The following is a 27,896-nucleotide window of genomic DNA, read 5'->3' as shown; positions in this document are numbered from 1 at the left end:
GTATATTTTACTTTCAAAGTATGGCTGGAGGTTCTCAATTCTTGTCACAGATCATGCCCCTGAACCCGTTTAACCCTTTTCACTGCCACACGACAAAGGGTTAACCCTTTCACAACCACACTACAGAAGGTTAACCCTTTCACTACCACACTACAGACGGTTAACCGCCTGTAGTGTGGTAGTGGAAGGGTTAACCTTGTGTAGTGTGGTAGTGAAAGGGTTAATGTGCTCCACACGTTCTCAATATAGAAGCACCTGTTCTCCTTAAAGGCCGACACTGCAAAGCCCGGGATGGTTCCAATGTCTTAGACGTTAGCATTAGTGTAGCGTCATGCTAGTGGAGGCTGAGGGAGGAGCATTGAAGCATTCTAAAATACTTCACGCCACCCATTGGGTTCCACTAGCATGCTTAAAGGGATAGTTCAGATTTTTGAAACGCTAGCCCTATTTGCTTTTTTACCAATGATGTCGTCGATTGGTACATTTACATTTAGTCATTTAGCTGACGCTTTTATCCAAAGCGACTTAGAGAACGTGTAAGTCGCTTTGGATAAAAGTGTCAGCTAAATGACTAAATGTAAATGTATCAATCGACGACATCATTGGTAAAAAGCAAACAGGGCTAGCGTTTAAAAAATCTGAACTATCCCTTTGGTAGAATCCTCTCTCAGCACAATCCATGCCGTTCCTCACTCTAGCTCTGGATGGTTAGCCACAAACCCATGCAAAGTCAATGGGGTCAAGCTCCCGTCTGTACAAGCTGACTGAAGCGCACTGAAATCTACTTTGTGTTCACTGTGGAATGCGTTTCAGTGAGTGCTGGCTGTGCCGACAAAAGATTATTATTGGTATAAGTTGCCAATAATAATGGTTCCAAAAATCAACTACTCTGCCCTGTCCCGTTTTTTCATTAACTTAACCTCCTACTACTCCATGTCCCCAGACGCACCCACCGTCTACATTTAGAACCAGACATCCAGATTGTATCTAATGTCCAAACCATACGCTTCCACTGCTCCCCTTCCGCTCATCTCTCTCCTAATCTCAACAGCATCATCTCTCTCCTCATCTCAACAGCCTCATCTCTCTCCTCATCTCAACAGCCTCATCTCTCTCCTCATCTCAACAGCCTCATCTCTCTCCTCATCTCAACAGCCTCATCTCTCTCCTCATCTCTCTCCTCATCTCAACAGCCTCATCTCTCTCCTCATCTCTCTCCTCATCTCAACAGCCTCATCTCTCTCCTCATCTCAACAGCCTCATCTCTCTCTCATCTCAACAGCCTCATCTCTCTCCTCATCTCAACAGCCTCATCTCTCTCCTCATCTCAACAGCCTCATCTCTCTCATCTAAACAGCCTCATCTCTCTCCTCATCTCAACAGCCTCATCTCTCTCCTCATCTCTCTCTCATCTCTCTCCTCATCTCAACAGCCTCATCTCTCTCCTCATCTCTCTCCTCATCTCTCTCATCTCAACAGCCTCATCTCTCATCTCTCTCTCATCTCAACAGCCTCATCTCTCTCCTCATCTCAACAGCCTCATCTCTCTCCTCATCTCAACAGCCTCATCTCTCTCATCTCAACAGCCTCATCTCTCTCCTCATCTCAACAGCCTCATCTCTCTCCTCATCTCTCTCCTCATCTCTCCTCATCTCAACAGCCTCATCTCTCTCCTCATCTCTCTCTCATCTCTCTCCTCATCTCAACAGTCTCATCTCTCTCATCTCAACAGCCTCATCTCTCATCTCTCTCTCATCTCAACAGCCTCATCTCTCTCTCATCTCAACAGCCTCATCTCTCATCTCTCTCTCATCTCAACAGCCTCATCTCTCTCTCATCTCAACAGCCTCATCTCTCTCCTCATCTCAACAGTCTCATCTCTCTCTCATCTCAACAGCCTCATCTCTCTCCTCATCTCAACAGCCTCATCTCTCTCCTCATCTCAACAGCCTCATCTCTCTCCTCATCTCTCTCTCATCTCAACAGCCTCATCTCTCTCCTCATCTCAACAGCCTCATCTCTCTCCTCATCTCAACAGCCTCATCTCTCTCCTCATCTCAACAGCCTCATCTCTCTCCTCATCTCAACAGCCTCATCTCTCTCCTCATCTCTCTCCTCATCTCAACAGCCTCATCTCTCTCCTCATCTCTCTCCTCATCTCAACAGCCTCATCTCTCTCCTCATCTCAACAGCCTCATCTCTCTCCTCATCTCAACAGCCTGCATCTGAATTCATCACTTTACTTGACAATATCAACGTCACCCGGCAGCATGTCAACCCCCCCCCCCCCCCCCCCCCCCCCCCGTGTCAAAGGTCATATCCTTCACCCGGTCTACTCCGTCAATCTACCGGTTTCTTCTCGACGGATCATAATCTCATTCCGTCCAAACCTACAGTATATGTCCAGAAATAACCTTCTGGTCCCCTTCAACGCTCTCCCCCTGGAGCCAGCCCTCACCTCACCTGATGACCTGACCAATCACCTCCACACCACCCATTAGAGACATTAGAGACTCAAGAGTCCCTCACAGTTTTCAATCCTGCCTCAAGCCCCGTCTCTTCTCCACTGCCTTCTCTTAGCCCTCTAGCTCTCTATATAAAAGCACTATATAAAATCTAATTTACTATTAGGAAACATATGAACGATCCCTTTAACGTGTTGCTATTGCTAACAGATGCCACCATCGTCAGCTTCCATTGAATAACCCCCAAAGAACAGAACACGATGCGAGTGCCGTTTGACGGGACCGCCAGGCCTTCCCTCCCGGTGTCACATGAGACATCTGATAAACGTGGAACACCCACCTGATGGAACCCCATGAGCTCAGTGGAAACAGGATTTTTGCGAAGCACAGCACAGCACAACGCCAAGCTCTTCATGTCTGTGTCTCTCTCAAGTGGGCTAATGCATCTAATGCCGCAATGTCCTTTGTAGGATAAAAACGTTGCCTTAAATTGCATTACATCTGCCAGAATATTTCACTTACTCACCTATCTCAAACCCCGCCCTCTTTTCTTGATCCTCCAATCACAACGGCTGCGTCCCTCGGACGCAACCGTTGTGATTGGAGGATCAAGAACAGAGGGCGGGGTTTGATAACAGGTCCATTATCAGCTATCTATAGGATGGAATACACTTGTCAAATGAGACGAGACAAATGACCCAATAGCACTTACATTTAATCAGCCTTATCTGAGCCACAGACAGGAGGTCAATGATGCCGACAAGAGTGACGTCATCATCAGAGAGAGTGCACACAGAGAGGAAAGTGAGTCCGCACACAGATGAGGCATGCAAGTACACATTCACTTTAAAAACTTTATTTATAAATAAAATAAAATGCTCAACACAGCATAGAGGTTGAAATAAACAGTAGCCATGCAGACCGTTTCTGAAATAAAACTCACAAAGAAATAGAAAATAAAACAAAAACGGGAAGAAAAAAAAGAGAGAAAGAAACCGAACGGTATTTAAAAAAAAAAAAAAAAAAAAAACCAAAACCAACCGAAAATAAATAAATAAAATCCACAGGCCAAAAAAACTAAAACAAAAGGGAAGCAGACAGGCATTTCAAAGCAGACATTAGTATTTCTGTCCATCACTGGTGCACCTGGTGCAGAGAGTCTATAAAGTGGTTTGTTGTGTGTGCGTGCGTGTGTGCGCGCGCGTGTGTGTGTGTGTAACAGCTCCCTCGTTCATGTCATGTGCAAAATAGGGCGTCAGAGACAGTTACACCGCTTCACCACAAGCAAAGTAGATCCCTTTCTTTTTTTTTTGGTTAGTACACCAACCGTGGCCAGGAGGGGGTGGAGGAAGAGGAGGAGGAGAAGGTACCCACCCTGCTGGGGGCGTCCAGTGCATGTTTGTAAGTCTATATAGGGGGCCGGTCAGGCCGCAGGGGGGGGGGGGGGGGATAGTTACCCAGGGTTCTTAGGCTCACTGTCCCGAGAGCTGCCGCCCTTCAGCTTGCGGACCAGCTTCTCGCTGCTGCGCCGGATGGAGGCTCGGAGTTTACTGAAGGAGCCGCTCCTCTTCAGTGAGCCAGAGCCGTCCTGGGGAGAGGGGGAGAGGGTTAGAGAGCCAGGGCCGTCCTGGGGGGAGAGCCAGAGGGTTAGAGAGCCAGAGGGGTCCTGGGGAGAGGGGGAGAGGGTTAGAGAGCCAGAGCGGTCCTGGGGAGAGAGCCAGAGGGTAAGAGAGCCAGAGGGTTAGAGAGCCAGAGGGTTAGAGAGCCAGAGGGTTAGAGAGCCAGAGGGGTCCTGGGGAGAGAGCCAGAGGGTTAGAGAGCCAGAGCCGTCCTGGGGAGAGAGCCAGAGGGTTAGAGAGCCAGAGCCGTCCTGGGGAGAGAGCCAGAGGGTTAGAGAGCCAGAGGGGTCCTGGGGAGAGAGCCAGAGGGTTAGAGAGCCAGAGGGTTAGAGAGCCAGAGGGTTAGAGAGACAGAGGGTTAGAGAGCCAGAGCCGTCCTGGGGAGAGAGCCAGAGGGTTAGAGAGCCAGAGGGTTAGAGAGCCAGAGGGTTAGAGAGCCAGAGGGTTAGAGAGACAGAGGGTTAGAGAGCCAGAGGGTTAGAGAGCCAGAGGGTTAGAGAGCCAGAGGGTTAGAGAGCCAGAGGGTTAGAGAGCCAGAGGGTTAGAGAGACAGAGGGTTAGAGAGCCAGAGCCGTCCTGGGGAGAGAGCCAGAGGGTTAGAGAGACAGAGCCGTCCTGGGGAGAGGGGGAGAGGGTTAGAGAGACAGAGGGTTAGAGAGCCAGAGGGTTAGAGAGACAGAGGGTTAGAGAGCCAGAGGGTTAGAGAGCCAGAGGGTTAGAGAGCCAGAGGGTTAGAGAGACAGAGGGTTAGAGAGACAGAGGGTTAGAGAGACAGAGGGGTCCTGGGGAGAGAGAATCTCTCTCTCTCTCTCTCACTCTCTCACACTCTCACTCTCTCACACTCTCTCTCTCTCTCTCTCTCTCTCTCTTTCACACAGAGACAGACCCAGAGCGTATACAAACAGGCACATAATAATTGAGTAATATTATTACTCAAACACACTCAAGAGAGTGCATACAAAACACATGCACACACACACAAACAAACAAACACTCAAGTGTGCATACACACACACACAGAAACCAAGAAACCAGTGTTTACACTATTCATTCAGCAGTAGTGACCTCCCTGAAGGCCCAAGATTTGACTAAGGCCCAAAATGTATGGTAGATATATTATTGTATTTAAAAAGGAACACGCCAACATTATGGAAAATGCGCTCACCGTCTTCTCCAGAGTCAGACAGACAGACAGAGTCAGATAGATACCAATTTCCCCTCTTGTGTGTTAAATAGAAAGCTATCCGGCTGCAAGCTAGCCTAGCTTAGCACAAATGAACAAAATGAATGACCAACAGCTAGGCTAGCTACGGAGAGGAAATCGGTATCTCATCTTCTCGTCTGATCCCGGAGGAGATGTTTGCGTGTTCCTTTAGGTATATAATAGGGGTGTAACGGTACACAGAAGCCACGGTTCGGTACGTACCTCGGTATTGGGGTCACGGTTCGGTACGATTTCGGTACAACAGAAAAAAATATATTTATAATTTAATTTATAATTTCTTTATAATTATAATTTTTTTTTTTTATAATAATTATTATATACTTATGATAATTATTATAATGATTATTATTAAATAGAATAATAGGCTTGCAGTGGCGGTCAGGTGGCGTAACGGAGATTGCGTTCGTCACCAAACCCCGGAGCGGCTAGATTCGCCTGTTCGAATCCAGCTCACAGCTCCGGGGTTGTCACCAGCTTTGCTGGCCGTTCACACTAATACAATTGGCAGTATTAGAGGGTGGGAGAAGCTGGCGGGGTGGGTCCGGGTCGTTGTAAACAGCGACTCCTACAGTTCGGTCGGGGCGCCTGCTAAGCGCGGATAGGACCTGAGTGGGATAGTGTGATCCTTCCACACGCTACGCCCTCTCAGTGAGAATCCGCACTGGCAGGTGAAAAGAAGCGGTTGATTGGCTGGACGTGTGTCGGAGGAAGCACGTGATAGCCTCCACTCTCCCAGACCGACTGTGGGGGGTAAGTGCGCAGCGACCAGGAAGGGGATTGGGAATTGGCATAACGACTAACATTGGGATGGGAGAAAAATCGGAGGAAAATGGAGGGGGAAAAATATCAATAAAAAAAAAATAATAATAGGCTTGCCGTGGTAGTCAGTGATACTGGTGTCATTCTGTGTTCAGGCATCCACTGAATAAATTAATTGCCTACTACTGTCCCTTTAACAACTTATCCTTGCTAAGTTTCAGTTTCACTTCTAGAGAGAATTTTACTTCACGAGACTGAATACTAGAGAACAGATGACATGTTACAACAATGGCAGAGGATTATTTGGATTTAAACATAGTAGCAGTTCAACTGGAGAGGAGCTCAGTATGTAAGTTTCTTTTTTTTATTTGATCAGCTGTGCCGGAGAGTCCGGCGGGGGAGAATGTTGGTGTGTGTGTTGGCGACGCGTGTGTGTGTGTCTTTCCATTGGCTTCATTTGTTTGACATTATTGGGCGAACAAGAAAACGAAAGAAAACTGTAAAATTGTAATGACCCTGCAGCTGTTCCAATGTAAATGTGCCTTTCTCCGTGCACTTTTGCCCGCTCTGAAGTCGGACTCTGTGTGCCGCGCGCTGTTCTCACACGGACACGGAACCCGCGAGTGCATGCATGCACGACTGGTGTGTGTGCGCTGTGAGGCGCATTCTTCGTATGGCAGTGCGTACCGCACCGTGGCGGCCGTAGCGTAAATTCGCGGGGACGAATACACGTACCGTTACACCCCTAGTATATAAGTATTTAAGTATGTAAGCAGCATGTAAATGAGACTGAGACTAAGGGGGGACCTGGGTGGACCTGGATGGACCTGGGTGGACCTGGGTGGACCTGGGTGGGTGGACCTGGGGGGACCTGGGTGGACCTGGATGGACCTGGGGGGACCTGGGTGGACCTGGATGGACCTGGGGGGACCTGGGTGGGGGGACCTGGGTGGGTGGACCTGGGTGGGTGGACCTGGGGGGACCTGGATGGACCTGGGTGGACCTGGATGGACCTGGGGGGACCTGGGTGGACCTGGGGGGACCTGGGTGGGGGGACCTGGGTGGACCTGGGTGGGTGGACCTGGGTGGACCTGGGTGGGTGGACCTGGGTGGGTGGACCTGGGTGGACCAGGGTGGGGGGACCTGGGTGGACCTGGGTGGACCTGGGGGGACCTGGGTGAACCTGGGTGGACCTGGGCGGGTGGACCTGGGCGGGTGGACCTGGGGGGACCTGGGTGAACCTGGGGGGACCCCACTACTGCTTTACCACATTCTAGTGGAAACACTGGAGACACGATGCAGACGTGCAGAGAAACAGCATGAGCTGAACACCAGGCTAATGCAGGAGGTTCACGGCAATATGACGCAATGTTTAGGAGAGCAGTAGCAGTGTTTTCACACACGTGTGTGTGTGTGTGTGTGTGAGTGTGTGACTGCAGATGCTGTTCTGACGATGAGAGAAGTGTCACTCAAGACAAAAGGACAGTATATAATTAGCTGTCGTGGGCGTAACACGTAATTCCTGTTTTGACGTCTCGGGAAAAAGTAAACAAATAGAAAAATAAAAACACTCCCTACGGTGAGAAACGGAGCCAGAGATGGAAAAACAAATAGAGCCGCAATGCTCGTAACGAGTGTTCTGCTAAATACATTTTAGCAAAAAAAAAATGTAACCCCAAGTTACAATTCACCGGGTGTATTTGTGCCGCTTCTCGTGGCGGTGAAACCTCAGAGACATGTATCGTGTTTGTGTTGCACCGTAACGGCCACTGGCTTCCATTCATTTACAATTAAATTAAATTAAATTGGAGATGCGGTGATATCCAGCCAATGTCAGGCTAAAAACAAGGTTATTGGGGGGAAATGTTCCAGACACTAAAGCGGCGTGTGTGTAGTGTGTCAGAGATCAGAGCTGAATGATTCCACGACTGAACCATCACGTCAACATCAGGAGAGTGGGGAGAGTGAAACCTATAAATGGGAAGTCTCTCTTCTATACGTTCTCCCCCCCACCCCACCCCACCCACCCACCCAACCACCTACAATGTACAGTTTCTACGTCAAATGTATATACTCTCTTTTCTGGACTCTTTTTGTATCACAAACGGCACTGTATTTGTAAATCTGGTATGTCATAAATGTATAGATGTAGCAGTACTGTCTATCTGTATGTCATATATATGTTTTTTTTTTATCCACTTTTTCTCCCCATTTTCTATTTTTCTCCCATCCCAATTTTGTGTTTCCAATTCTTCCCTCCCCTGTCTTGAACGTTGCTAGACTATGCCTCCCACTGGTCGGCTGTAGTGAGGACAGAAGCCTTGCATCACGTGTCCCCTCCGGTACACGAGGAGGCAGCCTGTCGCATCTTTTCACCGCAGCAGCTCGAACTCTGTGGCGAGGAGTAACGCGTGGGAGGTTCACGCTGCCCCCCGATACTTCCTGTTTCCGCCGTACCGGCGTCACCCAACCGACCTGTAGGAGTCGCTGTCCACAACGTCCAAGCGCCTTGCCCACTGCGCCACTCAGCCGCCATGTATGTCATATATGTTATGATGAATTGAAAATGGAAGACCCTGATGTAAACAAGACGAAAGTCTTTCCCTGGTCTGCATCCCCTTAACAAGTGTGTATTGAGCCGTACTGTATTGTACCCATTCTGCAATCTGTTAATACAATTTTCAATCAATCAATCAAAACCGATTCGATCCCAGAGTCTCTGCGGTGGTAGGCGAGTGCTTAGTCCGCTGCGCTACCCAGCCGCTCCTTTACTGTCACTCTTCTATACGTTCTCTTACTGTCACTCTTCTATACGTTCTCTTACATCACTCTTCTATACGTTCTCTTACCGTCACTCTTCTATACGTTCTCTTACATCACTCTTCTATACGTTCTCTTACCGTCTCTCTTCTATACGTTCTCTTACCGTCACTCTTCTATACGTTCTCTTACCGTCTCTCTTCTATACGTTCTCTTACTGTCTCTCTTCTATACGTTCTCTTACCGTCACTCTTCTATACGTTCTCTTACCGTCACTCTTCTATACGTTCTCTTACCGTCACTCTTCTATACGTTCTCTTACCGTCACTCTTCTCTACGTTCTCTTACCGTCTCTCTTCTATACGTTCTCTTACCGTCTCTCTTCTATACGTTCTCTTACCGTCACTCTTCTATACGATCTCTTACGTCACTCTTCTATACGTTCTCTTACTGTCACTCTTCTATAAGCTCTCTTACCGTCACTCTTCTATACGTTCTCTTACCGTCACTCTTCTATACGTTCTCTTACCGTCACTCTTCTATACGTTCTCTTACCGTCACTCTTCTATACGTTCTCTTACTGTCTCTCTTCTATACGCTCTCTTACCGTCACTCTTCTATACGTTCTCTTACCGTCACTCTTCTATACGTTCTCTTACTGTCTCTCTTCTATACGCTCTCTTACGGTCACTCTTCTATACACTCTCTTACTGTCACTCTTCTATACGTTCTCTTACTGTCACTCTTCTATACGTTCTCTTACCGTCTCTCTTCTATACGCTCTCTTACTGTCTCTCTTCTATACGTTCTCTTACTGTCACTCTTCTATACGCTCTCTTACCGTCACTCTTCTATACGTTATCTTACATCACTCTTCTATACGCTCTCTTACTGTCACTCTTCTATACGTTCTCTTACTGTCACTCTTCTATACGTTCTCTTACCGTCTCTCTTCTATACGTTCTCTTACTGTCACTCTTCTATACGTTCTCTTACCGTCACTCTTCTATACGTTCTCTTACCGTCACTCTTCTATACGTTCTCTTACTGTCACTCTTCTATACGTTCTCTTACTGTCACTCTTCTATACGTTCTCTTACCGTCTCTCTTCTATACGTTCTCTTACTGTCTCTCTTCTATACGTTCTCTTACATCACTCTTCTATACGTTCTCTTACCGTCTCTCTTCTATACGTTCTCTTACCGTCACTCTTCTATACGTTCTCTTACCGTCTCTCTTCTATACGTTCTCTTACTGTCACTCTTCTATACGTTCTCTTACTGTCTCTCTTCTATACGTTCTCTTACCGTCACTCTTCTATACGTTCTCTTACCGTCTCTCTTCTATACGTTCTCTTACCGTCACTCTTCTATACGCTCTCTTACCGTCACTCTTCTATACGTTCTCTTACCGTCACTCTTCTATACGTTCTCTTACCGTCACTCTTCTATACGTTCTCTTACCGTCACTCTTCTATACGTTCTCTTACTGTCTCTCTTCTATACGCTCTCTTACCGTCACTCTTCTATACGCTCTCTTACTGTCACTCTTCTATACGCTCTCTTACTGTCACTCTTCTATACGTTCTCTTATCGTCACTCTTCTATACGTTCTCTTACCGCCTCTCTTCTATACGTTCTCTTACTGTCACTCTTCTATACGTTCTCTTACTGTCACTCTTCTATACGTTCTCTTACCGTCACTCTTCTATACGTTCTCTTACTGTCACTCTTCTATACGTTCTCTTACTGTCACTCTTCTATACGTTCTCTTACCGTCTCTCTTCTATACGTTCTCTTACCGTCACTCTTCTATACGTTCTCTTACTGTCACTCTTCTATACGTTCTCTTACTGTCACTCTTCTATACGTTCTCTTACCGTCACTCTTCTATACGTTCTCTTACTGTCACTCTTCTATACGTTCTCTTACCGTCACTCTTCTATACGTTCTCTTACTGTCACTCTTCTATACGTTCTCTTACTGTCACTCTTCTATACGTTCTCTTACTGTCACTCTTCTATACGTTCTCTTACTGTCACTCTTCTATACGTTCTCTTACCGTCACTCTTCTATACGTTCTCTTACCGTCTCTCTTCTATACGCTCTCTTACCGTCTCTCTTCTATACGTTCTCTTACTGTCACTCTTCTATACGTTCTCTTACTGTCACTCTTCTATACGTTCTCTTACTGTCACTCTTCTATACGTTCTCTTACTGTCACTCTTCTATACGTTCTCTTACCGTCTCTCTTCTATACGTTCTCTTACCGTCACTCTTCTATACGTTCTCTTACTGTCACTCTTCTATACGTTCTCTTACTGTCACTCTTCTATACGTTCTCTTACCGTCACTCTTCTATACGTTCTCTTACTGTCACTCTTCTATACGTTCTCTTACCGTCACTCTTCTATACGTTCTCTTACCGTCTCTCTTCTATACGTTCTCTTACTGTCACTCTTCTATACGTTCTCTTACTGTCACTCTTCTATACGTTCTCTTACCGTCACTCTTCTATACGTTCTCTTACCGTCTCTCTTCTATACGTTCTCTTACCGTCACTCTTCTATACGTTCTCTTACTGTCACTCTTCTATACGTTCTCTTACTGTCACTCTTCTATACGTTCTCTTACCGTCTCTCTTCTATACGTTCTCTTACCGTCACTCTTCTATACGTTCTCTTACTGTCACTCTTCTATACGTTCTCTTACTGTCACTCTTCTATACGTTCTCTTACCGTCACTCTTCTATACGTTCTCTTACTGTCACTCTTCTATACGTTCTCTTACCGTCACTCTTCTATACGTTCTCTTACCGTCTCTCTTCTATACGTTCTCTTACCGTCACTCTTCTATACGTTCTCTTACTGTCACTCTTCTATACGTTCTCTTACCGTCACTCTTCTATACGTTCTCTTACCGTCTCTCTTCTATACGTTCTCTTACCGTCACTCTTCTATACGTTCTCTTACCGCCACTCTTCTATACGTTCTCTTACTGTCTCTCTTCTATACGTTCTCTTACTGTCACTCTTCTATACGTTCTCTTACTGTCACTCTTCTATACGTTCTCTTACCGTCTCTCTTCTATACGTTCTCTTACTGTCACTCTTCTATACGTTCTCTTACTGTCACTCTTCTATACGTTCTCTTACCGTCACTCTTCTATACGCTCTCTTACCGCCACTCTTCTATACGTTCTCTTACTGTCTCTCTTCTATACGTTCTCTTACTGTCACTCTTCTATACGTTCTCTTACTGTCACTCTTCTATACGTTCTCTTACCGTCTCTCTTCTATACGTTCTCTTACTGTCACTCTTCTATACGTTCTCTTACTGTCACTCTTCTATACGTTCTCTTACTGTCACTCTTCTATACGTTCTCTTACTGTCACTCTTCTATACGTTCTCTTACCGTCACTCTTCTATACGTTCTCTTACCGTCTCTCTTCTATACGTTCTCTTACCGTCACTCTTCTATACGTTCTCTTACCGTCTCTCTTCTATACGTTCTCTTACCGTCTCTCTTCTATACGTTCTCTTACTGTCACTCTTCTATACGTTCTCTTACCGTATCTCTTCTATACGTTCTCTTACTGTCACTCTTCTATACGTTCTCTTACTGTCACTCTTCTATACGTTCTCTTACTGTCACTCTTCTATACGTTCTCTTACCGTCACTCTTCTATACGTTCTCTTACTGTCACTCTTCTATACGTTCTCTTACCGTCTCTCTTCTATACGCTCTCTTACTGTCACTCTTCTATACGTTCTCTTACCGTCACTCTTCTATACGTTCTCTTACCGTCACTCTTCTATACGCTCTCTTACCGTCACTCTTCTATACGCTCTCTTACTGTCACTCTTCTATACGTTCTCTTACCGTCACTCTTCTATACGCTCTCTTACCGTCACTCTTCTATACGCTCTCTTACCGTCACTCTTCTATACGTTCTCTTACTGTCTCTCTTCTATACGTTCTCTTACCGTCACTCTTCTATACGTTCTCTTACCGTCACTCTTCTATACGTTCTCTTACCGTCACTCTTCTATACGTTCTCTTACCGTCACTCTTCTATACGTTCTCTTACTGTCACTCTTCTATACGTTCTCTTACTGTCACTCTTCTATACGTTCTCTTACCGTCACTCTTCTATACGATCTCTTACGTCACTCTTCTATACGCTCTCTTACCGTCACTCTTCTATACGTTCTCTTACCGTCACTCTTCTATACGATCTCTTACGTCACTCTTCTATACGTTCTCTTACCGTCACTCTTCTATACGTTCTCTTACCGTCACTCTTCTATACGCTCTCTTACCGTCACTCTTCTATACGTTCTCTTACCGTCACTCTTCTATACGTTCTCTTACTGTCTCTCTTCTATACGTTCTCTTACCGTCACTCTTCTATACGCTCTCTTACCGTCACTCTTCTATACGTTCTCTTACCGTCACTCTTCTATACGCTCTCTTACTGTCACTCTTCTATACGTTCTCTTACCGTCTCTCTTCTATACGCTCTCTTACCGTCACTCTTCTATACGCTCTCTTACCGTCACTCTTCTATACGTTCTCTTACCGTCACTCTTCTATACGTTCTCTTACCGTCACTCTTCTATACGCTCTCTTACTGTCACTCTTCTATACGTTCTCTTACCGTCACTCTTCTATACGTTCTCTTACCGTCACTCTTCTATACGTTCTCTTACTGTCACTCTTCTATACGTTCTCTTACCGTCACTCTTCTATACGCTCTCTTACCGTCACTCTTCTATACGTTCTCTTACCGTCACTCTTCTATACGCTCTCTTACTGTCACTCTTCTATACGCTCTCTTACCGTCACTCTTCTATACGTTCTCTTACCGTCTCTCTTCTATACGTTCTCTTACCGTCACTCTTCTATACGTTCTCTTACCGCCACTCTTCTATACGTTCTCTTACCGTCACTCTTCTATACGTTCTCTTACCGTCACTCTTCTATACGCTCTCTTACTGTCACTCTTCTATACGTTCTCTTACCGTCTCTCTTCTATACGTTCTCTTACCGTCACTCTTCTATACGCTCTCTTACCGTCACTCTTCTATACGTTCTCTTACCGTCTCTCTTCTATACGTTCTCTTACCGTCACTCTTCTATACGTTCTCTTACCGTCACTCTTCTATACGCTCTCTTACCGTCACTCTTCTATACGTTCTCTTACCGTCACTCTTCTATACGCTCTCTTACCGTCACTCTTCTATACGCTCTCTTACCGTCACTCTTCTATACGTTCTCTTACCGTCACTCTTCTATACGTTCTCTTACTGTCACTCTTCTATACGTTCTCTTACCGTCTCTCTTCTATACGCTCTCTTACCGTCACTCTTCTATACGCTCTCTTACTGTCACTCTTCTATACGTTCTCTTACCGTCTCTCTTCTATACGTTCTCTTACTGTCACTCTTCTATACGTTCTCTTACCGTCTCTCTTCTATACGTTCTCTTACCGTCACTCTTCTATACGTTCTCTTACTGTCACTCTTCTATACGCTCTCTTACTGTCACTCTTCTATACGCTCTCTTACTGTCACTCTTCTATACGCTCTCTTACTGTCACTCTTCTATACGCTCTCTTACTGTCACTCTTCTATACGCTCTCTTACTGTCACTCTTCTATACGCTCTCTTACTGTCACTCTTCTATACGCTCTCTTACTGTCACTCTTCTATACGTTCTCTTACTGTCACTCTTCTATACGCTCTCTTACTGTCACTCTTCTATACGCTCTCTTACTGTCACTCTTCTATACGCTCTCTTACTGTCACTCTTCTATACGTTCTCTTACTGTCACTCTTCTATACGCTCTCTTACTGTCACTCTTCTATACGCTCTCTTACTGTCACTCTTCTATACGTTCTCTTACTGTCACTCTTCTATACGTTCTCTTACTGTCACTCTTCTATACGTTCTCTTACCGTCACTCTTCTATACGCTCTCTTACTGTCACTCTTCTATACGTTCTCTTACTGTCACTCTTCTATACGTTCTCTTACCGTCTCTCTTCTATACGCTCTCTTACTGTCACTCTTCTATACGTTCTCTTACCGTCACTCTTCTATACGTTCTCTTACCGTCTCTCTTCTATACGTTCTCTTACCGTCTCTCTTCTATACGTTCTCTTACCGTCACTCTTCTATACGTTCTCTTACTGTCACTCTTCTATACGTTCTCTTACTGTCACTCTTCTATACGTTCTCTTACCGTCACTCTTCTATACGTTCTCTTACCGTCACTCTTCTATACGCTCTCTTACTGTCACTCTTCTATACGTTCTCTTACTGTCACTCTTCTATACGTTCTCTTACTGTCACTCTTCTATACGTTCTCTTACCGTCACTCTTCTATACGCTCTCTTACTGTCTCTCTTCTATATGTTCTCTTACTGTCACTCTTCTATACGCTCTCTTACCGTCACTCTTCTATACGTTCTCTTACTGTCACTCTTCTATACGTTCTCTTACCGTCACTCTTCTATACGCTCTCTTACCGTCTCTCTTCTATACGTTCTCTTACCGTCACTCTTCTATACGTTCTCTTACCGTCTCTCTTCTATACGCTCTCTTACTGTCACTCTTCTATACGCTCTCTTACTGTCACTCTTCTATACGCTCTCTTACTGTCACTCTTCTATACGTTCTCTTACTGTCACTCTTCTATACGTTCTCTTACTGTCACTCTTCTATACGTTCTCTTACCGTCTCTCTTCTATACGTTCTCTTACCGTCACTCTTCTATACGTTCTCTTACTGTCACTCTTCTATACGTTCTCTTACCGTCTCTCTTCTATACGTTCTCTTACCGTCACTCTTCTATACGTTCTCTTACCGTCACTCTTCTATACGTTCTCTTACCGTCTCTCTTCTATACGTTCTCTTACCGTCACTCTTCTATACGCTCTCTTACGGCACTCTTCTATACGTTCTCTTACCGTCACTCTTCTATACGTTCTCTTACGTCACTCTTCTATACGTTCTCTTACTGTCACTCTTCTATACGCTCTCTTACGTCACTCTTCTATACGTTCTCTTACCGTCACTCTTCTATACGTTCTCTTACGTCACTCTTCTATACGTTCTCTTACCGTCACTCTTCTATACGCTCTCTTACGTCACTCTTCTATACGTTCTCTTACCGTCACTCTTCTATACGTTCTCTTACGTCACTCTTCTATACGTTCTCTTACCGTCACTCTTCTATACGCTCTCTTACGTCACTCTTCTATACGTTCTCTTACTGTCACTCTTCTATACGTTCTCTTACTGTCACTCTTCTATACGTTCTCTTACCGCCACTCTTCTATACGCTCTCTTACCGTCACTCTTCTATACGCTCTCTTACTGTCACTCTTCTATACGTTCTCTTACTGTCACTCTTCTATACGTTCTCTTACTGTCACTCTTCTATACGTTCTCTTACTGTCACTCTTCTATACGTTCTCTTACCGCCACTCTTCTATACGTTCTCTTACCGTCTCTCTTCTATACGCTCTCTTACCGTCACTCTTCTATACGCTCTCTTACGTCACTCTTCTATACGTTCTCTTACTGTCACTCTTCTATACGTTCTCTTACCGCCACTCTTCTATACGCTCTCTTACCGTCACTCTTCTATACGCTCTCTTACTGTCACTCTTCTATACGTTCTCTTACTGTCACTCTTCTATACGCTCTCTTACCGTCACTCTTCTATACGCTCTCTTACCGTCACTCTTCTATACGCTCTCTTACCGTCACTCTTCTATACGCTCTCTTACTGTCACTCTTCTATACGCTCTCTTACCGTCACTCTTCTATACGCTCTCTTACTGTCACTCTTCTATACGTTCTCTTACTGTCACTCTTCTATACGCTCTCTTACCGTCACTCTTCTATACGTTCTCTTACCGTCACTCTTCTATACGTTCTCTTACCGTCTCTCTTCTATACGTTCTCTTACTGTCTCTCTTCTATACGTTCTCTTACTGCCACTCTTCTATACGTTCTCTTACTGTCACTCTTCTATACGCTCTCTTACCGTCACTCTTCTATACGTTCTCTTACTGTCTCTCTTCTATACGCTCTCTTACTGTCTCTCTTCTATACGCTCTCTTACTGTCTCTCTTCTATACGTTCTCTTACCGTCTCTCTTCTATACGTTCTCTTACCGTCTCTCTTCTATACGTTCTCTTACCGTCACTCTTCTATACGTTATCTTACTGTCACTCTTCTATACGTTCTCTTACTGTGTGAACCTATAGTGACGTCACCGCGAGTCAGTCGGCCGCGAGAGAAGACTGTAGGCATTCGGTTACATACACACAGAAATACACACACAGAGAAATACACAGAGAAATACACACACACACAGAAAGAAAGCGAGGGGACACACAAAGAGGCGAGGGGCAGAGGTGTAGTTGAGCCAAAGAGTTATGTTTTTATTAGAAGTTAAGAAAGACAGACAGGACACAGTCGATTAGTAGGAGCGGTGAAGACAGAGGAGGAGGCCATTCAGATTAATTTACAGCAGAGCGCCGCTCTCCCTTCCAGCCGGTCCTCTGAAGCCCACCCACCCGCAGAACCACCCACAGAACAACCACCCACAGAACCCAAACCACCCACAGAACCCAAACCACCTACCCCCCACCCACAGAACCCAAACCACCCACAGAACCCACCTTTACGTCTATATACAAGGATATACAGTAAGATAAATGATCTCCCAGTGACAGTGTGCCTCTACCGTCATGGCATCACAACACAAGTGTAAGTTTTGACATCATTGCAAAGAGATGAACATGGAGCACAGAGTAATAAACACCAACAGTTACTAAACAGACTCTATAGAGGGGGGGCCAGAGACCCGAGACTAGCGTGGACGTGCTCCCAGTGAGTGACTGAGTGAGTGGGGGTGAGTAGGGATGCACCGACACCCACACCGGTGATGATGGGATACCAGTCTGACACCAGGCTAGAATAGGGTAATAATCGGTATCACGGAATTTCACAGATACTAAAATCAAGTCTAACGTGCCAGAAATCCAAGCAACGTAGCGTGGTTTCTCCACATAGAGTCATTAGATCTCTCTAATAGAGAAAACTCAATTAAATCTCAAGCATTCTTTGTACAGCGACCACGAACCGATGGTCCACCACGTCTATACTGTTCAGTGACAGCGATGGGATCGGGTCAGTACTTAATTAAGAGGGACTTCGGGAAATCGATATCGAAGTGGCATCGGTCCATCCCTACCGATGTGTAACTGAATTTATTTACAGCGTGTCCCGTCTCTTTGAGACACCACGAGCAGTAGTAGTAACGCTAGTAGTCGTAAAACCATACAGTATGCAACCATACAGGATAGACAATAGTCCCCAGAAAGAGAGAGAGCGAGAGGGAGTGATGCAGCATAGAATATAGTATTTAAAGGACAGTGGAGAGAGAGCAGGGTTAAAAAGCAGAGGTTGGGTTTTGAGACAAACAGTTCCACCCAACACAATCCTCGCCCCCCCCCCCCCCCCCCCTCCCCCCCCCGACAGTTAATATGAAGCAGACACATACATAGAATAGAGTACAGATTTTAAAGACAGAAGAGAGAGCAAGATGAAGAAGCAGAGGTTTGGTGTCGAGACACAGCAGCTCTTCTCATAGATAAAGAGAGCAGATAGACGAGTTAATAGTAGTAGTGAGTCTGGTGTGGTTTAGCCCGGCGCGGCCCGGCGTGGAACCAGAACCCAGAGGAGGTGTGAGGACAGGGGCGGTGCCAGAGCTGGAGAGAAGACACACCACTGCGAAGCTGAAGGGGCAGGGAGGCGAGGCGTCCGTCATGCAGAAGACTAGTTAAGAACCGCGACAAGGCATCCGGAGTTTATGCCTGCCGTCCGTCCGGAGAGAGGGAGAGAGGGAGGGGGGGGGGGGAGAGAGAGGGGGGAGAGAGGGAGAGAGACAGAGAGAGAATGGGGGAAATAGAGAGAAACAAGACAGCAGGGAGAGAAAAGAGACAGAGATAGGAAGAAACATTTGAGTTAAAGAGAGAAAATACGGCGAGGAAGAAACGGTGAGGATGTAACGAAGTATGAAACAGTGAGGATGAAATGGTGAGGGTAAAACAAAAGATGAAATGGTATGGATGAAACGAAGGATGAAATGGTATTATGATTATTATTACTATTATTATCATTATTATTATTATTATTATGAAACGGTATGGATGGAACGCTATGGATGAAACTATTATTATCATTATTATTATTATGAAACGGTATGGAAGGAACGGTATGGATGAAACAGTATTATTATCATTAAACGGTATGGATGAAACAGTATTATTATCATTATTATTATTATGAAACGGTATGGAAGGAACGGTATGGATGAAACAGTATTATTATCATTATTATTATTATTAAACGGTATGGATGAAACAGTATTATTATCATTATTATTATTATGAAACGGTATGGAAGGAATGGTATGGATGAAACAGTATTATTATTATCATTATTATTATTAAACGGTATGGATGAAACAGTATTATTATCATTATTATTATTATGAAACGGTATGGAAGGAATGGTATGGATGAAACAGTATTATTATTATCATTATTATTATTAAACGGTATGGATGAAACAGTATTATTATCATTATTATTATTATTATTATTATTATTATGAAACGGTATGGAAGGAACGGTATGGATGAAACAGTATTATTATATCATTATTATTATTAAACGGTATGGATGAAACAGTATTATTATTATTATTATTATTATTATTATTGTGGAACGGTATGGATGAAACGGTGCAGCACAGCGGAGGGAGGGGGGAGAGGAGCAGTACGCCTCCATAGTTGACTTCTCATATCAGAGACAGTATTTCTAATCACATCAAGGCTGTTACAAACACCTGCCAGCTTATAAATCTATGTGTGGTGGGTCTAGTTTATATAAATCTATTTGTGGCGGGTCTAGTTTATATAAATCTATTTGTGGCGGGTCTAGTTTATATAAATCTATTTGTGGCGTGTCTAGTTTATATAAATCTATTTGTGGCGTGTCTAGCTTATATAAATCTATTTGTAGCGGGTCTAGTTTATATAAATCTATTTGTGGTGGGTCTAGCTTATTGATCTATGTGTGGTGGGTCTAGCTTATTGATCTATGTGTGGTGGGTCTAGCTTATTGATCTATGTGTGGTGGGTCTAGCTTATTGATCTATGTGTGGTGGGTCTAGCTTATTGATCTATTTGTGGTGGGTCTAGCTTATTGATCTATGTGTGGTGGGTCTAGCTTATTGATCTATGTGTGGTGGGTCTAGCTTATTGATCTATTTGTGGTGGGTCTAGCTTATTGATCTATGTGTGGTGGGTCTAGCTTATTGATCTATTTGTGGTGGGTCTAGCTTATTGATCTATTTGTAGCGTGTCTACTGCTTATTGATCTATGTGTGGGAAAGACTGCATCAGTGCCTAGAGAGCGTGGACACAATGGAGTGAAAGGAATGGAAGCTTATGGAGCAACAAAAGATCACTTGACATCAACAGAAAGCGTAAACAACACGTCAGAATGTTGAGGATAAAGCCACAGAGAGAGAGAGAGAGCAGCTCAAACACCACTTCCATCAACTAGGGGATTAAATGTTCTCTCTCATCAAATATAGTGCATCTACCACAACAAGGTCAGTTACAGTTAAGCCTTGTATGTTGCAAAGAGGAGTCTAATTCATATCTATATGACCAATAACGGTCAGAAGGAGGATGTATTCAGATGCTGTGTGTCAGCAAAACAAATAGAACTTTTGTGGCTTCTAACCTACTTTGGTTCCTATAAAATATGACCCCCTCGGGGGCCGTCGGCTGTTTTCCATCGTCCAATCCAGACGGCCTTGGGCTCAGCCACTGGCCAATCATAAAGCTCCAGGAAAAACAAATCAAGAGAAAAGTACAGGGATGGATGAGGCGTAACAGACAGGTGGGAGGTGAGAGGTGAGAGGTGAGAGGTGACGGTGTGAGGTGAGAGGTGAGAGGTGATGGTGTGATGTAAGCCCCCTGTCCAGAAACACTCGTTGTTCACCATTAAACGGTTACGGAAATGAAAATTATTTCGTTTATTTTGGTTTGTTTTCGGATTCGTTTTTTTTTATTTGTTGAAAATGAGGGTCTCCCCCCCCCCCCCCCCTCAATTGAATTTCCGAGTTTTAAATAAAGGTTTGAATGAATAAAAGTTCTAACTTAACTAGGTGAGAGACCATGTTTACAAATACGCACGGTCAAATATCAGATCTATAAACACACCCCCTAATCACACAAAAACACAACATCTGATGTTAACTCTGCGTGATCCAGATCTGATCTTTCCACCGCACACACTACACGAGTTACAAAATCAGAACGTTTCTTATTTTGCTCGCCATGATTTAGGCGTGTTAGTGTAATGACTACAACCCGCCACTAGATGGTGCTTCTGGACAGGCTAATGACAACTTGGAGAGATACTGTGTCTGCCTCTCCTAGGGAACATTGTTACAATGCAGTGACATCACATAGAACAGGTTTAAAAGCAGAGCCAGAAGACAAAGACAGAAGACAAAGGGTTAGATCACCACAACGCACACAGATACAGAGGGAAGCTGTAGGGGAGAAGCAGCCAGAGTCAACATGTAGCAGACCTGGGTCAAACAGTTGATCAATTTGAGAAAAGAAAAAAAAAATATATATATATATACAAGTGCTATTTATTACCCTAAGATGTTATCTCATAAATTCTGCTTCTTCCTTTGAGTCTAGTATAGTAAATAAATGTTCTTCTCCTGAAGTATATAGCACAGGGTCACATTGATTATTCAACAGCTTCTGTGATTACGTTAGACGGAGTCAATCCTTTCACTACCACACTACAGAAGGTTGACCCTTTCACTACCACACTACAGAAGGTTGACCCTTTCACTACCACACTACAGAAGGTTGACCTTTCACTACCACACTACAGATGGTGTAGTGAAAGGTAGTGAAAGGTTAACCTTCTGTAGTGTGGTAGTGAAAGGGTCAACCTTCTGTAGTGTGGTAGTGCAAGGTTAACCCTTTGTAGTCTGGTAGTAAAATGTTAACCTTCTGTAGTGTGGTAGTGAATGGTTAACCTTCTGTAGTGTGATAGGGAAAGGGTCAACCCTCTGTAGTGTGGTAGTGCAAGGTTAACCCTTTGTAGTGTGGTAGTAAAATGTTAACCTTCTGTAGTGTGGTAGTGAATGGTTAACCTTCTGTAGTGTGATAGGGAAAGGGTTAACCCTCTGTAGTGTGGTAGTGAAAGGTCAACCTTCTGTAGTGTGGTAGTGAAAAGGTTAGCCCTCTGTAGTGTGGTAGTGAAAGGGTTAACCCTCTGTAGTGTGGCAGTGAAAGGGTTAACCATCTGTAGTGTGGTAGTGAAAGGGTTAACCCTCTGTAGTGTGGTAGTGAAAGGGTTAACCTTCTGTAGTGTGGTAGTGAAAGGGTTCAAACCCAAAAGACAGACTCTTAAAACAAGTCAGCGTTCCGGCCTCCTTGTGTTGTACGGTGGAGCCTCTTGTGTTGTACGGTGGAGCCTCTTGTGTTGTACGGTGGAGCCTCTTGTGTTGTACGGTGGAGCCTCTTAATGTGTATGAGGAGCCGCTCTCAGAAGATCACCCGTCACTCAGGTCTCTATACTGAGTTCATGCTGCCTGAGTCACTCTGGCTGCTAACAAGATAGATAACACAAGGATGCTGAGAAAGGACCAGAAACCAAAAGGATGCAGAGAAAGGACCAGATACCAAAAGGATGTTGAGAAAAGATACTTAATTACACTGCATGTATTCATGCTTTTTGAAAGTCTGTTACATGTGCTTCTGGCAGGTTTACTCTGCACGATTACACATTACTACATGCAACTTTACACAACACACACGGAGGGAAAGGAACGGTGCACGCACACACACATACATACACACACATATATATATATATATACAACAGCGGTCAACACATATGGAAGTGTCTAGAAGACACAGAAGGAGTACAGTACAGAGCCCACATTAAGTCAAGGAAGAGGTGAACAGACTGAGGAGATGAGACGACTTATTTATACAGGAGAGAAAAAAGGCCCTTTTTCCCCAACATTTGGCTTTTGGAGAGAATTCCAGCTTTGAGGCCGTAGCGTTCGTCCTGCTGCCACCTCTAGGAAGTAGTAGCAGGACAAAAAAAGTCAAATCAAAGCTGTACTTTCTCCATTGGCACTATGAAATAATAAAAACAACCATTTCCCACCACGGCTCTTCAGCAAGCCAGAAAAAAAAGGACACCTTTTTCTTCTTGTATAAATAGTCCCAGAGATCAGGTGTCGACGCTGTGACAGCCTGGGGTTGCCGTGACGCTGCTGATGGTGTACGGATGTGTCCTCCCGCAGAGGGTGGGGGGGGGTGACTCGCAAGGACAAAGATGCTGATTGGTTGTTCAGGTGGCAGGTCTACTAGTGGCTACCGTTGCTACGGGAACAGGCCGGGCCCTCGAGCTGGGCAGCCCCGGCTTGCGTGAAGAAAAGTGAACAGCGTACAGAGAGCCCTATATATCTACTGGGTTAAGCCGCTGGAATCGCTACGGGCTAATACAGCGTGGGTCCATCCACACACACACACACACACACACACACACACAGCGTGTGAGCGTGTCAACCTTTAGGTAAAGTGTGTCCAGGTGGACCCTATGGCTGTGGATATATACAGAAGCAGTGAGGAAAGTGTTCTACTGAGAATGACTATAAAGTACGTTAGTTCACTGAAGGGTTGAATGGGTGTCAGTGGGATACGGTGCAACAAAAGCACAGCCGTCTATAGCGTCATAGAATACCACTAACTAGTACACGGCAGAGGAGTTTCACTGAGTCTAGTGTGTCTAGGTCAAGAAGCGGTGTTAGTGGACACTAGCGGCATTAGGTGTTGAGTTAAAGTGAAAGGAAGTGAGGAAGGGTGCGTCCGACAGTCAATCAGCATTATCAATGTATCGCTGCACAACGTGATCCGTGAACTTTTTGACAGTCGGTTCTAGTAACCGATCAGCTCCCGATCACGTGGGTTTCATTGATTAACTTGGAAGACTTGAGTCGGGACTAAAGCCTTTGAGTAGCATCCTCCTTGACAGAAGCCCCCTCGCGAGTATGCCGTAACGTTTCAATAGATAATGAATAACAGCTAATAGTTAATATCTCAGTTTATCCATACGGTTTAACCGAACACAACGACTGAGATGAATTTGAAGAGGAAACGACAAGGCCAACTGTACTACTAACCCAGAGCCTTCACTCATGAAGCGACATGACTACACGTCAGAATAGGAAGACGGGGAGGAACAGAACTGCTCCGAGGGTGGTTTGCATCTTAACGACACGGCGAGCTCTGCGGTCGTGTGATCTCACCACGGATCCCCCCCGGGGGTGGTGCTTCTGATCTGATCGGCTCCGGGAAGGTAAGCCTCGGGGGGAACCGTACGCATCTGAGAATAGAGACCTACCGAACAACGGGACCACTGATGGGATCACACGACCAACGCGTGCCCCGCTACGAGTTTGTGAATCAAAACTCGTGTCTTGACAAGACGCTCTGTGGATAACCGGCGATTAGTTCTGAAGTTGCGGCTTCCGTCAAGGAGAATACTAGGTGGCGTGTGTGTGCGTGTGTGTGTCTCCCTGGCTCCCCCTGCAGGCCTGATCAGTGTATGGCAGAGGGCTGTGTACTGTACTTACCCCGTTCCACTCCACGCTCATACTCACTTCCTCGCCACCGTCCGGGCCGCTCTCGTACTTCACCGTGTCGGAGGTCAAACTCTCGCGGCTGCGCTGTTTCTCCCGGGCGTCCGGCTCGCTGAGGACCTCCGCCACGCGCTGCTTGTGCACCGTGTCCAGGCCCTGCCACGCACGCACACACACACACACACGCACATGCACACACACACAGACACCAGCCACGCAAGAACAGACACAAGACACAAACACCATATCGACAGCAATAAGTAGCGATTCATTACAAGATCGAATTAGGCAAGATTGTGAGTCATTTATCAACATTTGAATGTAGAAAAAGTTAAGCCAACACACGTCTTGCCGTTTACATGTAACCTTTATTGAACCAATCAGGTCCTTTAAGGCCAATGGCGTTTTAGAGTTGGGGTTGTTGTGTTTGCCATGATCTCACGCCTTCACATGGAATGCCAAGACCTCGACAACAACCCAAGCCTTTTTCTCACACAAGCGTCTTCCAGCATGCGGCCACATTTTTCAACTCTTTGTCAAATGACATCTTAGAGCACATTGTACACAGATGACCCAACATCAGAAAGGTCGACGACGTTTTCTACATATTTGCCCAGCAGTTTGTCTCTGCGGGTGACAGGCGGGTTCGGCCGGAGTCCCCTGCCCTCTACCTCTACGGGCACACAGCGCGGGCAGTGACGCACCGGCACTCGATCAGCGCAATCAGCCGTCGACACGCCTGCCTTTGATGAGGGACCTGCGCTACAAGAACCAGCCAGACCTTCAACACGTTGCCAGAACGCAATTAGAACTCGGTACAAGTCGTAGAGATATATTGCTCGCTCTTCTTTCCCCGCGTATTCCAGAGAAACTGTCTGACCTGGTTTTGTCTCCCCTCCCAGGATTCACCCTGACTCTCTGGCTCCCCTCACTCCCGCGGACGGACCCCCCCCCCCGGTTATTATCACCTCTCACTTGCCCCTCAGATATCCTCTGGACTGGACAATTTATAGTTAGGCGCGCGCACATCGCAACAACACACCCCACTTAGCCGTTGACATTGCAACACCGGTAAGTAAAACACAGAGTCTTTGATACACACTCTACAAACATTCCAAGGACGCACCATACACTTCCCTACGTTTATAATAAACGTGCCCACAGGCTTCTTGCAAACAACTGGCTCAGAGTCACCTACTTGGGTCCCGTATCGTTCAGCGTAACAAAGCCTGTGATTATCACCGGGTAACCAGAGTCAATAGGACCAATAATCCCAGTCTCACCAGTACTAGTACAGATAGGTTCCCTGGTACAACTGGACACATGCTGTTCTCATGGTTTCTCATTCAACACAAATTCACAACCTCAGTCAGTCATCAGAGTTTTGCCCATCCCTACTGCCTACATCTCTATGGATGACATGACACACCTCCCGACAGACACAAAGACACTCCTTATTAGTCACACCAGTCAGAGGTCACACCAGTCAGCGTTCACACCAGTCAGCGTTCACACCAGTCAGTGTTCACACCAGTCAGCGTTCACACCAGTCAGTGTTCACACCAGTCAGCGTTCACACCAGTCAGTGTTCACACCAGTCAGTGTTCACACCAGTCAGCGTTCACACCAGTCAGCAGTCACACCAGTCAGCGTTCACACCAGTCAGTGTTCACACCAGTCAGCAGTCACACCAGTCAGTGTTCACACCAGTCAGTGTTCACACCAGTCAGCAGTCACACCAGTCAGTGTTCACACCAGTCAGCAGTCACACCAGTCAGTGTTCACACCAGTCAGTGTTCACACCAGTCAGTGTTCACACCAGTCAGTGTTCACACCAGTCAGCGTTCACACCAGTCAGTGTTCACACCAGTCAGCAGTCACACCAGTCAGTGTTCACACCAGTCAGCAGTCACACCAGTCAGCAGTCACACCAGTCAGTGTTCACACCAGTCAGAGTTCACACCAGTCAGTGTTCACACCAGTCAGCGTTCACACCAGTCAGTGTTCACACCAGTCAGTGTTCACACCAGTCAGCGTTCACACCAGTCAGAGTTCACACCAGTCAGTGTTCACACCAGTCAGAGTTCACACCAGTCAGTGTTCACACCAGTCAGCGTTCACACCAGTCAGCAGTCACACCAGTCAGCAGTCACACCAGTCAGTGTTCACACCAGTCAGCAGTCACACCAGTCAGTGTTCACACCAGTCAGCGTTCACACCAGTCAGTGTTCACACCAGTCAGCGGTCACACCGGTCAGCAGTCACACCAGTCAGTGTTCACACCAGTCAGTGTTCACACCGGTCAGCAGTCACACCAGTCAGTGTTCACACCAGTCAGTGTTCACACCAGTCAGTGTTCACACCAGTCAGCAGTCACACCAGTCAGCAGTCACACCAGTCAGTGTTCACACCAGTCAGCAGTCACACCAGTCAGCAGTCACACCAGTCAGCGTTCACACCAGTCAGTGTTCACACCAGTCAGTGTTCACAGCAGTCAGCAGACAGTCACACCAGTCAGCGTTCACACCAGTCAGCAGTCACACCAGTCAGTGTTCACACCAGTCAGTGTTCACACCAGTCAGCAGTCACACCAGTCAGCAGTCACACCGGTCAGTGTTCACACCAGTCAGTGTTCACACCAGTCAGCGTTCACACCAGTCAGCGTTCACACCAGTCAGTGTTCACACCAGTCAGCGTTCACACCAGTCAGCGTTCACACCAGTCAGTGTTCACAGCAGTCAGCGTTCACACCAGTCAGTGTTCACACCAGTCAGTGTTCACACCAGTCAGCGTTCACACCAGTCAGTGTTCACACCAGTCAGCGTTCACACCAGTCAGCGTTCACACCAGTCAGTGTTCACACCAGTCAGTGTTCACACCAGTCAGTGTTCACACCGGTCAGTGTTCACACCAGTCAGCAGTCACACCAGTCAGCGTTCACACCAGTCAGCGTTCACACCAGTCAGCAGTCACACCAGTCAGTGTTCACACCAGTCAGTGTTCACACCAGTCAGCGTTCACACCAGTCAGCAGTCACACCAGTCAGTGTTCACACCAGTCAGCGTTCACACCAGTCAGTGTTCACACCAGTCAGTGTTCACACCAGTCAGTGTTCACACCAGTCAGAGGTCACACCAGTCAGTGTTCACACCAGTCAGTGTTCACACCAGTCAGCAGTCACACCAGTCAGCGTTCACACCAGTCAGTGTTCACACCAGTCAGTGTTCACACCAGTCAGCAGTCACACCAGTCAGTGTTCACACCAGTCAGCAGTCACACCAGTCAGCGTT

General features: G+C 45.9%; 1 protein-coding gene across 6 annotated transcripts in view; it reads right to left on the bottom strand.

Annotated features, from left to right (window-relative positions):
- The window catches only part of klc1a (kinesin light chain 1a), a gene marked incomplete at its 3' end in the record, with an annotated part of 109,512 nt that overhangs the window by 7,557 nt on the left and 74,059 nt on the right, over positions 1–27,896 (bottom strand). For 3 of the 6 annotated variants that reach the window (XR_014619421.1, XM_084308842.1, XM_084308844.1), the window contains 2 exons: positions 24,601–24,762; positions 3,923–4,053 (listed from right to left, as the gene is read on the bottom strand). Coding sequence is in view for 5 of the 6 variants with exons in the window: in XM_084308842.1 (XP_084164968.1) it covers positions 3,923–4,053; positions 24,601–24,762 (293 nt within the window). Of the gene's footprint in view, positions 1–3,918; positions 4,054–18,585; positions 18,723–24,600; positions 24,763–27,896 lie in introns of those variants that run through there. The other 3 variants (XM_084308843.1, XM_084308845.1, XM_084308846.1) reach the window with 3 other exon arrangements.

Source organism: Notolepis coatsorum (assembly GCF_963971535.1).
Source record: "Notolepis coatsorum genome assembly, chromosome: 2".
Taxonomy (NCBI): domain Eukaryota; kingdom Metazoa; phylum Chordata; class Actinopteri; order Aulopiformes; family Paralepididae; genus Notolepis; species Notolepis coatsorum.
Note: the sequence above shows the minus strand (reverse complement) of the source record. Positions and strands in the feature narration are given on the sequence as shown.